This window comes from Prosopis cineraria, unplaced genomic scaffold (genome assembly GCF_029017545.1).
Source record: "Prosopis cineraria cultivar Desert tree isolate PC_DT_omini unplaced genomic scaffold, ASM2901754v1 PC14, whole genome shotgun sequence".
NCBI classification, from domain to species: Eukaryota; Viridiplantae; Streptophyta; class Magnoliopsida; order Fabales; family Fabaceae; genus Prosopis; species Prosopis cineraria.
In genome coordinates, this window is record NW_026555345.1 from 27173376 (window position 1) to 27186101 (window position 12726).

The 12726-nt window shown below is 30.3% G+C and overlaps 1 protein-coding gene across 1 annotated transcript; it reads right to left on the reverse strand.

Annotated features, from left to right (window-relative positions):
• Nucleotides 1-8269: 8269 nt before the first annotated feature.
• On the reverse strand, nt 8270-8858 carry LOC129293863 (Bowman-Birk type wound-induced trypsin inhibitor-like). The gene has a single exon (XM_054931977.1). It carries the CDS (start codon nt 8807-8809, stop codon nt 8468-8470), a length of 342 nt encoding a protein of 113 aa, XP_054787952.1. The 5' UTR covers nt 8810-8858; the 3' UTR covers nt 8270-8467.
• Nucleotides 8859-12726: the final 3868 nt, after the last annotated feature.

Consider the following 12726-nt stretch of genomic DNA (forward strand, 5'->3'; position numbering starts at 1 on the left):
CATGTTAATCAAAAAGGGATAAAATTAAAAAATAATTTAATTATTATAAGGTATTATATATTTTGAACCAATAATTATTTTAAAAGGTGTCTTATAAATAAAATCAGAGAAAGTAGTATGACACAATTTTTTTCCTTATATATAAAAATATGTACTTCTCATCCGTCACATATTTACTATTCAATGGTTCCACATTTCATCCTTTAATATCATTGTTACAATTTTGATATCCTTTTTTCACTCAGTTTGTCATATGGCTTAGAGATCTTGCGGAGGCATCTTGACAGTTAAAATACTTTAACCATAAAGGCTGGATTTTGTTATACCTTGAGGAAAATTGAATCAGACTCCGTTGCGCGAAATTCTAGGTAATCATTCTTTGTCGAGGAATCGATCATATGCATTTCTTTTTCTTTTTTTTTTCCGCATAATGTTTTATTTTTATTTTTTTATAACAAAAAGTTTAAATGGGATAGACACTAGTAACCCATCAAGAGTAAGATAAACCTCCAATCTCTTTGAAGATTTTTGAGAGGGACTACATATCACCCATCAAGGAGTGCCTCACATCAGTCAGCAGGTTTCGTCAGCAGGTTTCGAACCTACACCCTTATCGGGTAAAGGCTGTGTCCTTGAACAATTGCACCATGCCTTCATTGGCTGCAATTTTTATTTTAAATGTGAGCGATGATAAATTAAAGAACAAACTAAGATAAAGCATAATAAAAATTAAAAAGGGAAAAATAGTAATTGAGGACCACTAAGAAAAATTATATCAATTAAGGACCAATAAATTTTAAAATTACATTGCAGTCCCTTAATCATTGACGGATGTTAATTTTTTTAAGGCCAAAGACCAAATTTCCCTTCAAATTAAAAAAACAAAAAAAATAGAAACCCCGCTGTCATTGATAGGGGTATGCATGTAACCCGATTGCCCGATATGTCCGCTCGAATCCGGTAAAATTTTGCCCAAACCAACCCTAAAAAAAGTTGCCCGACATGACTTGGGCATGTTTGGGCAGGGCATTGTTCGAGTAGGGCGGGGCCACGGGCAGGGTAGCATGCCTTGCCCGTTTGGCCCAGCCCGAGTACATTAATATATTTTTTAAATTTTTTAAAGGGTCAATTATATTAACTATTAAGACTTAAGGAAAGACGAAAAGAGGAATTAAGAAGAAGCTTTTTGTAAATTGAAGTCTACCCTGTGAAATTATTTTTTTTTATGATGCTCCAAACTTTTGTAAAATTTATGGTTTTTAATGGATTATTGTAGCTATTATTTTAGATTGCATTATGGATAATTTCACTATGTGTCAAGACTTATGGTAGTTTTATATTTCAAGTTAGATGTTGAATTATAGATAATTAGGTATCATAGTTGTTATTTTATATTTATGGTTTACATCTTTATAAATGTTATTTTGAGTTGATGGGCTGGATCATTGTTGTTGATTTATGGTAATTTCATTTAAAGTTGATGAAAAGAGAGATTATCTGATGGGCAGGGTGACCCGAACGTGCCCAGCTTGCCTTGCCTAGCCTAAGCTAATAGGGCATTTTGCGTGCTGGGTTGGGCAGCAAGCTACATTTTCTAGTCCATGCATCCTTTGGGTAGGGCATCTGACAAGGCCTTGCCCAGCCCAGCCCAACCTATGTGTACCCCTAATCACCAATGCCAGCCTGCTGCAGTTACTAGAGCTTTGATGTTAGCAACATTTATTCAAGAATAATTGTTTTAGGTGGCCAAGGGCTTCTTTGACCATCTAAAAAGCTTGATGACCACTTTAATTATATATGGAAAAAAACAAAAATACAAGCAATAAACCAAACTTTTAATCACTTTCATGATATAACATAATGTTACTTATTAATCTGACATAGATAATTATAAATTGAAAGCTTTAAAATTTCATGCATTTTACTTGTTAAAAGTCTGAATGTATTGTTATTAATCACAAATAGATTGTTGTCAAAATTTGAATGGATCTTGTTGATAAAGGACTAATATATATAATTAAGCTCATCTTATCAGTTTTCTAACTTGTTGAAACCCAAATAGATTGTTATTAATTTCAAATGAATTGTTGTGAAAATCTATATGTATACCTATTGATAAAAAAACTAACACGTACAATTAAACTCATTTCATTAGTTTTTCTAACTTATTAACACTTGAATAGATTTTTGTTAATTTTCAATAAATTGTTGTGAAAACTTAAGTGCATACTTGTTAATAAATGACTAACAATTGTACAATTAACTCCATCTTATCCATTTTTTTAACTTATTAAAATATGAATGAACTGTTGTTAATTTATAATGAATTGTTGTAAAAACTTAAATAGATACATGTTGATAAAAAAATAACACGTATAATTGTGTACATCTTATGTATTTTTTAACTTGTTAAAACCTGAATATATTATTGTTAATTTAAAATGGCTTGTTGTTTATGCACTTATTTCATTAGACATGTGCTTTTAATCATCCACATCAAGTATCCATTTAGGCCTGTCATAAAATATCAATTGAATGAATTAAATGATAAATTTAATGAGCAAGCAACAGAACTTTTTACATAAAGCACAACTTTAAATTCTAATAATACATTTAAATCATTCAATGACATGAACATGAGCAATCTCGTTTAGAAATTTTACTTTTCAAATTTTTCTAACCAATAAAAGATTTAAGTAAAATATGAATTATAGCATTATGAGATTTCCAAAGATCATAATTTTCAGTTGGTTAAAAAAAATCATAATTTCCATTACTAGTATGTGTGAATTATGTCAAACTTTTGTAAAAGTTGAAATGCTAAATTCTTATTTATTGCTGATTTTTATAAACATCGACAAGCAAAATTTTAAAAACAAAGGTGCATATTTATGGTGGCTATATATTTGAGAAATTAAATATAAATATACTAAAATATTTACGTCATGTTAATTATATATTTATATATATATATATATATAACTTTCTTCCATTACTATCACTTCCAAACATGTTTTTATCAAAATTAAAAAAATTAAATATAAATGTTTAAAAAAATTAATTACATGATTTATAAATAGAATTATTTTTTTATTTTCATCTTACAAATAAAATTGGAGTAAATATACTTTATAATTCCCACCCCCTTTCGTTAAAAGTTCTGGCTTTACAACGAGGGAAGCTATAGAAATAAAATAATGGTTGGCCGTGACGCTCAACTGTTTTTATTTAGTTGGGCTAAGTGCACAAGTCTATCTGATTGAAATCTCTTTTACTGCCAACAATGTTCGAGTACAATTATTTTCCATATGCTTAGCTGCCTTGAAAGCTACTACACATGGTCCTTTTCACTTCGTTATTCCCGTGTATTTAGTTACATGCTACTACCCTAATCCAATCTTAACTAGTAATTAATTGTTCCTTTAATATTTTATTTTTATTTTAAAATATATTCTTAATTATTTTTGTATTATTTTAAACTTTATGATCAAAATACAATGATGAACTGAGCGCATGATATTCAATGTTCTAATAGGGGTATTTTAGTTAAATAAGATTGGGGTCAACATATACATCCTAAGTTTTTTTATATATTATTTTTACCGAGAAATATGTTTATCAACCTAAAGTAAATATTACTTGAGTAAAAATGTTTTGATCTCTCATATATTTTCCCTTAATTACAACCACCTTTCATTAGTTTAAAAACCTATATAAATTTTTTTAAACTAAAGTTATGTTGTACAAATCTCTTCTCTAATTTTATTATCATATTTCCATTTACCCAACCATTAGTTAGTCATCATCTTACTAATTTAACTTTTTGGGATCAAAACACTGCTTCTTAACATAAATATGTACTCTTTCAGGTACCAACTAACATGTTCTATATATAAGAAATGTGTGGTCCTAAATACAGTTCACTTTGCATGAATTAGCCATCAACTCACTATATTTAATTTTTTTGGGATCGAAATATTCCTTTTTAACATTAATATTGTTTCACTCTTTCGTCATAGATATGTAGGTTGTATTATATTCTAGAAGTAAATTGTAGTCCTAAATACAAGTCATTTTTCATGAATTTTAGGGATATTTAAGGTTTTGTTCCAAAATATTGTAATTTCCAATGAGTATATGGAGAGGGCATTTTTTTAAAATAAGGGGTAAAAGTAGTAATTTCTTTAGCTTTAAGACCATGAGATAATTTTTTTTTTATTTCGATGAGGTAGTTAAAAAAGAACTATATATATTTAAAAAAAGAAGGTAGTAATCAATAGTCTTTCAAACACATGATTTTAAACTTCTTTAAACACGATTTTTGACTTTTTCTTATAATCAAGCTTTCTAACATTTTTTTCTGAGTAAACAAGTTACTTAATTTTTCTCTCTATTTACTTGAAATATTGTATAAATTAAGTAATTAAGGAAATAAAAATTTAAAAGCAGACAAACTAACCACTAACAACTAATTAATTCCATAAATATTAGGCTATCTAACTGTCCATCACCAAGTTTGTGTACAACATATATATGGAAATGAACTTGTATTTGTGCATTAAGATATTCCCTTTCCTCACAATCCACTTCGCACGACATACCAAGTTTAGGTCGAATGGCTCTCTTATGCTATGCTTAGCTGACAAGGAAAAATAGGAAAAAGAGAACATGAAAAAAATATAAGAGTGGAAAGGATATAATTTTCTCTCCCTTTTTTTTTGGCCATTAATTTTCTCTCCCTATATTTAGCTAAACGAGAAAAAATAAGATGAAGGAAATATTGTTAATTTTATATAAACAATAATAATCTTATTATCTGTAGAAAAGTATATTTATATATAATAAAATTTAATATTTTAATATGTTATTTATATAGTTTTTATTATATATTTCTGCTTAAATGACAATATAATTGTAAATTATTTTATTCGATGCTAATGAAAAAAATTATTTTGTTCAATTTTAATTTTTATTTCTTAAATTTTTAAATCTACAATAATCTAAATGAGGCAACGTGTAGAAAATGAAAAAAAAATTTATGGTTGAATTTTTTCTTCAAAATCTCCCTGAAGAAAAAAGTGGGAAGTAAAAACATATAAATCTTATATGTTATTTTGTTCCCAATTTCCTTTCCCTCTCATTTTTCTCTTCTTAGCCAAGCTTTTTTTTTTTTTGGCTACTTTTGTTTCCCACTTTTCCTTTCCTCTACTTTTCTCTCTTGCCAATCTCAAAATTAGGCACGTGATACAAAACATGGATAACGGGAATATTCAACTAATTAATTGAAGTTGTCGGTGGACTTTGCTGTAAGAGGTGCAAACCCCTTTTTTTACCCCATAAAAAGGAGAATACTATTAAAAGAAACCGAAAAACTTCCAATACAACCAGAAAAACAAAAAACATAACAAACAAGACAAATATAAAATTAACCAAGGTCACAAACAATATAATCAGCCTCCAACAAATTAAGAAGAGGAATTGGAGGTCTAACAACCCAATCCAAATGACATAATTTCTTTAGCGCAGTTTTGACGACCCACTCAGTCACCAAATCTGCACTCTTAGAAATCGAAGAAAACATGCAGTCCGGAACCAAGTTCCTCATAAAGAGGATATTCTCAAAAGAAGAGAGGCACTTCCAATCAATAGGTGCCGAATTAGAATTCAAACAATTGGCCATAATCCTTGAATCAGATTCAAAGCAGACCTTCTCAAGTTCATTATTAACAACAAAACTAATAGCTTTCTCCAAAGCCAAATCAGAATTAATTTCAAAGAATTGCCAGCAGGAGCAACCCATTTTGGATAAGAATTAACTAGAATCAGGTTGACCAACAGCACAAATCATCATTGCTAAACCGGTTATTCACACTCCAAAATTTAAAAAGCATATAAGCAATTATGACTCCGTCGTAGAGAAAAGAACACCTTGCCTTCCAAATTTTCCATAAGGTACAACCAAGAAGCACGTTTTGCCAACAGTCAAGACCCTTAGCTAAAAACCAACTAGCTATCCACTTATTCAGAGATGAGACATTATATTCACCATTACCACAAAAATAGTCTCTAGGAGCATGTCTTTTAGAGTGCTTAATAAAAAAATGCTACTAAATGTGGAGGTTGAACATACAAGAGCGCTTTTAAAAAAAAGCGCTCCAATAATAAAATGGATTTTTAAGAGGGCTCTTTCGCATAGCTCTTTTATATGTATAAAATAATATACATATAAAAAATCTTCAAGAGCGTTCAAGAAATAAGCGCTTCAAAAAATAATATAAAAAATAAAAATCATCTTTAGGAGCACTTAGTTATTGAGCACTCCTAAATAATGTATAAAAAACAAAAAAAAAGAGCCTTCAAGAGTGCTCTTGAGCAAAGACTATACTTTTCAGAGCGCTTAGTGAATAAGTGCTCCAAAATAAAATATATATATATATATATATATATAAATAGAGCCTTCAATGTGTCATAAGTGGCATATATAATTTCATCCTTAAAATGTTAGTAATTAAGTAGGAATTTATTTAAGTACTTCCACAGATACAAGGTTGGGAGTGGGAATACTATGTGATGAAATTTATGAGAGAAGTAATCACATAATAAGAATTGATCATTCCTAAGAATGTAAGCCAAGTGTTTTAAAACTAAATTAATATAATGTTAATTACTTATATGTTGCTTTCATTTCTCATGTATTTTGCAGGAGCAAGGTCATCACATTATACTATGGAGCAAATAAAAGATGTAATTGAGGAGTAGTCATAATACATAATTGGTTATTTGTGATAGGTAACTAATTCCTAATGTTAGAAAAATACTAATAGTTTTATTTGTTAAACTAACTCACTAGAGATTAGAGAAGTTAGAAAATTGATTTAAGCTTGTTCTAATTTCAAGTTTTTTAGTTGCATACAACTTCTAATGATGAATTATACTATTATTGGATTGATTTTATTTTGTTGGATTAGTCATTTATATTGCAAGAGAATGTGTAAAAAGTTTTAAAAAACATTGAAAAAAAATAAAATTACCTACAAGATGTCATAGGAGCACTTTTTCGATGAGCTAGCACTCCCATATGTCAATATTCAAGAGTGCTTTATATTGTAGGTGTATAATATTTGAAATTTTTTGGTACCTATAGGAGCACTTTTAAAAAGAGTGCTCTCATATTCTAGACTTATAGGAGAGCTTTTTAAGTGCTCCCATATATAAAGGAGTGCTGACTATAGAAGTGATTTAGAAGTGCTCTTGTTGGTAAAAAATAAGCGCTCTGAAAAACTTATTTTGCAATAGCTAGGTGCACTAACTATTAGTGCAGAAGAACTTGCAAACAAGTGGCCTTAACCAAGTCACAATATTAAAAAATATGTTCAAGAGATTTCACTTTTAGAAGAACATATATCACAAACATCCATAATATTGCAAGCCAAAGGGTGCGAACCAAACTTTTATCCTCAAGGAGAGCAAGTGAAGTTTTTCCTCCCCTTGCTTGTTTTGGATGGGACAAGAAGAAAGGAATGGCTCGCCTCCCCTTATTTCACAATGCTTTAGTGGGAGGGGGGATTGGGAGGAATTTCCCCTCTCCCTCTCCCTCCCAACTAAACATAATGTAAAAAAAGAGCGCAAAGCTTGTAACAAAAAATGAGCACAATTATAATAGACTTTTTCAGTTAAACTTAGTTCAAAATATAGGTCACCTAGTATTTTTTTTGAAAATTATTTTTTAAATTTGCAAATGTATTAATTAACATGATGAGCGTGTGAAATATAAGGGGACTAATTAAACACTTCTTTTCACTCTTCATAATAAAGGGATTAAGGTCAAAAACAAAAAGTTATATTATTTTTTTTTATGGAAATAAGGAAATAACTGCTTTTATATATATATATATATGAAATATGGTTGATAATGTCTTATAATTTAGACAGGAGGGAGAGTAACAATATGGATGCCAGTTCATGTTTTAAAAGAGTCTGGTTTGAACATACTCCCTCAGCAGTTACCCATTTGAAGCCAATCTTAAATAGCCTGTGATTAAATTGAAACACAAAATGCTGGCAAAAGATGCTTTACGATAACGGAGTGAGTGATACGTGCTATTATTCATTATTGAGTGTGCATTGAGGTGACACAGCACTGCTCTTGGTCGTAGAACCAAATTAACACAATTGCTATCTTGTCCAGAAATCGATCTGGTGCATTTCTCCCTCTTTATGTGCATTTTTTATGTTAATTGTAAGATAAGATAAATTGAAGAGAAAAACCAAGATAAAACATGATGAAAAGAGACATAAAATACGATGATAGAAGAAGATCAAGGCCTTGCAAGCAACTAGTTTGCAAAAATGCAAACGGGAAACAGGGCACGAGATAGTTTATTGGATAAGATAGATTTGACATAGAGAGAAACAAAGCCTAAAGCAGTAGAAGTAGGCTTGGTGGTTCATTCATAGCATTGCATAATTAAGCAAAAGGGGAGCATTTATCATAGCAAAATAAGGTAGTGTCAGCACAACGACACTGTGGAGGGTAAGAGCGAGTGCAGAGACAGGCCTTGCAAGCAGAGTGGCAAGTTTCTCCGATGTCGTTGCAATGGCACTGAGGAGGGATTGATATGGTGCACGTACAGCTATTGCAGCAAGCAGTGGTGGTGGACTTGATGAAGTAGTTGGGTTCGCCACTCTCATTCATCACCTGAGCCAGGAAGGTGTCTGCGTCGAAGCGAGCCTCCACAGTTGCAGTGAAGGCCATCAGGAACAAAACCAGACCTACCTTCATGATTGCCTTCTTGTTCAAATCCGCCATCTTCTCTCTCTCTCTCTCTCTCTGATCTGCGTGTGAGTGTGTTGGTGTGTTTGAGATTTGCTTGTGAAGTGGCGAGGAGATAGGGAAGCCTATTTATAATCCATCTTAAGGGATATTTTTGGTAGCATGTGTCGTTGATGAAGAGCCAAGCCAGCTAGAAGAAATTAAAAGACGTGGGGTTTTAATGAGTCTCTATTGATTAATCTTAATAATCTGTCACCCAATTATTCAAATAGAGTATGAGATTTGTATATCCTAGTACTTCTGTTTAGATTTGTTTAATTGACCCCTTCACTTTTAATATCCTTATGTTATTAAAATAAATGATATTTTGGTAATTGTACTTTTTTCATGAGGTTATTGTATTCTCATGAGGGCAAAAATGTCAATTTGGCCCAAGAAACACTGGTGGTTTAGGTGGCTATTGAATCACGCTACACTCACATACTTTTATCCTAGTTCCTGTTTGCAAATCTGAGATTCATTCTAATTTCAGTTGGTGATTTTTTAATCCAAACATATTGGGTGGCTATTTACAACGAGGGAAGTATAAAAATAAAATAATGGTTGCGCGTGATGCTCGATTGTTTTTCTTTAGTTAGCTAAGTACAAAAATGTGTCTATCTTATTTTTTTTTTTTTGGGTGACAATTTTATTATGATCATATTTAATTATATTTCAAGCCCTTAAATTTTTGAAATTTCACTGTAATATAGGGGTATTGATTTGTTATTAAATTTCTAAGGAAAATGATAAAATTGCCTTTCATTTAAATCAATATCAGGACTGTCCTACTTCATTTGTTAATTGTCTTATTTCATTTATTCATTTACTTATCGAATGTTGTTAATTACCCTACTTCACTTACTTATTTTCCTGAAATGAAATCAAGTAAAAGTTTGACAATGAATAAATGAAGTAGGACAATTAAAAATAGTTCATAAATAAATGAATGACATATAGTGGAAGTATGAGAATCAATAAATTGTTTTAAGATAATGTAAACAACTAAAATGAAAACAAGTTAAATAGGACAATTAAAAACATTCAATAAATAAATGAACAAGTGACATAGGCAATTAACAAGTAAAATAAGAAAGTTATGATATTAATTTAAAGAAGAGGCAATTTTATTATTTTTTTAAAAATTTAATATCAAATTAGTACCCCTTCAAAAACTTAGGGCTTTCAATGTAATTAAGTTTGGTTAAAGGTCTTTATTGAAATTCTCCCAAATAAATTCCTCAAAGGTGTGTAAAATTTAAATATCTTTTACTACCAAGTGCCAACAATGTTTTTTTTTTTTTTGAATTAAAGGCTACAGATACACTCTACTGATTGGCAATATGAGTCATGTCAGCGTACAAAAGATTGCAACAACCAAGCGGTAGACTATCGAAAATACAAACATATAAATTATCAGAACAAGCTTGATGAGATGATCAGTCTGCACATTTGTTAGCCTCTCTAAAAACATGATCGAACATGATTGTCTATTCTTGCATGGTGAGATCTCTGATTTTATTGATTGCCTCAAAAAGTGAGTAGGTAGTAGAGAACTCATTATGAATTAGCGAGAGAGCTTATGTAAAGTCACTGTAGACATTAACTTTATCAAACTTATTAGCCCAACAAATATTTAGACGTTCCAAAATGCTCATAAGCTCTGCTACTGTATTAGAGTAATAACTAAAGTATTTGGAGTATCCTTTGATCCACAAGTGCCAGCAATGTTCAAGTACATACAATTATTTTCAATATACTTAGATGCCTGGAAAGCTACAACACATCGTCACACATGGTCCTTTTCACCACGCTATTCCTGTATATATATTATATTATTAATTACATGCATGTAATACTGTATCCAATCCAAAGTAGTATGTAATTGTGCCTTTAATATTCTATTTTTATTTTAAAATATAACATTAATTATTTTTGTGTTATTTTGAACTTCATGATCATAATACAATGATGAGCAGAGCTCAATCATCATGATATTCAATATTCTAATGAGGCTATTTTAGGTAAATAAGATTGGAGTTAATATACAACCTAAGCTTTTTTTGTATTATTTTTAGCCGAAAAATATATTTTGTAATCAAAAGTGAATAGTACTTAGTAAAATATTTTGATCTCTCGTGTTTTTCCCTTAATTACATTATTATAACGACGTTTCATTAATTTAAAAACCTATATAAATCCTTTTAAATAAAAGTTATGTTGTACGAATCTCCTCTCGAATTTTAATATTATATTTCCATTATTCACGCAATAAGAGGATAATTGTAAGTGATAATAATTAAAAAAAAAAACTGTTGCTGCATTTTGCTGTGAAAGGTGCAAACCAAACTTCAAAGAAAGAGCAAGGCTTGCAACAAAAATGAGCACAATTATTTCTTTTTCGGTATACATGCAAGGTAAATACTCGACCCAATCAAAATTAAAAGACATTTTATTCCAGCTAAACTTAGTTAAAAATACAGGACACTTAATACTTTATGAAATTACTTTATAAAATATTGGACATCTATTTATAACCTTGTACAACCCCAAGGCAAGAAACCCAAAAACATAACAAAATAACATCAACAACGTAATAACCCATAATAAATAACAAATAACCCTGATAAAGTAAACAATAATATAAAATCACAATTATTTGATTTTCTCTTCACTCCCCTCAAGTTGGAATTGAAGATGTTCAAGGTGCCCAACTTGATCAACATTCTTTCATGGCTCCTCCCTCTTCCAAGTGCTTTAGTAAGCATATCAGGTTGTTGTTCTGCAGATGATATACGCTGCAACGTGATTAGACTGTCTTGTAGTTTTTCTCTCACGATAAATTTTTATTTGCTTCGTCCTCTCATGAAACACCAGATTAAATGCAATTTGAATGGCAGTCTTATTATCACAGTAAACCTGTCAACCACACTATCTCAGACCCAATGCTTCCTGATGCACGATACTCTGCTTCTCTGCAGAGGACTTTGGCACAGTAGCTTGCTTTTTGGACTTCCAATACGATTGGAATCCCTCCTAAATTGACTAGATACCCTGTAACTGATCTCGTAGTTTCAGCACATGCACTCTAATCCGAAGCACAATACTCCTCTAGATGTTAATCTTCAGAGGCCGAGGAGAAAATCCCTCTTCACGGATCTTTCTTTATATATTTGAATGCATTCATAGCAACTTTCATAAATGATCTTCTTGGGCTGCTCATGAATTGGTTAAGAACCTACGTAAGTGAAACTGATATTGACAATATCATTCCTAGTTCAAAGTAATACATCCATAACATATTAAGTTTTAATTTTCACATTTTTTATAAGCTTACTTTTTTATTTACCTTATTTATCCTCTTAATATAAATAAGTTTTCAATTTTTTCGACAGCTTAATTTATATAATGTCAATGAACAACTCACGCACTCAAAATTTCACCATAATAATCAGGTTGATATTAATCTTTTTCAATTGAGTAAAAATTTGTATTACCAAAGCTAGAGCAAGGAGAGAAAAATGGTTCAAAATTATATTCAATTATTTAGGATTTCGAATTAATTCCAAATATGTCAAACTCACTCGTTCAAAACAAGCCAATCTAAAAAAACAAGTTAACAAGTAAAAGAAGATAATTTACTTGGAAAGTGACGGTACGGTACAACTCTCCAAGCAGTAATAGTGTCACAAACTAGTTACATCAAACAAAACTGAACCAAATTGATATCAATCCATCAAAGCCAATTATAAATAAGATTTGTTTTTTTTTTTTGGTTTTGGCAAAATTAATTGATTTGTTTTGGTTCGGCTTTCTGTTTCTTGAAACTTGAACTGCATTGAATTAAACCTTATTACATCTATTTTATATATTTTTATAAATTTGTCAAAATAATCTTTTTCAAATTTAGTTAT

Coding starts and splice junctions, on each gene's coding strand:
- LOC129293863 (XM_054931977.1), bottom strand. CDS start 8,809: ATGGCGGATTTGAACAAGAAGGCAATCATGAAGGTAGGTCTGGTTTTG.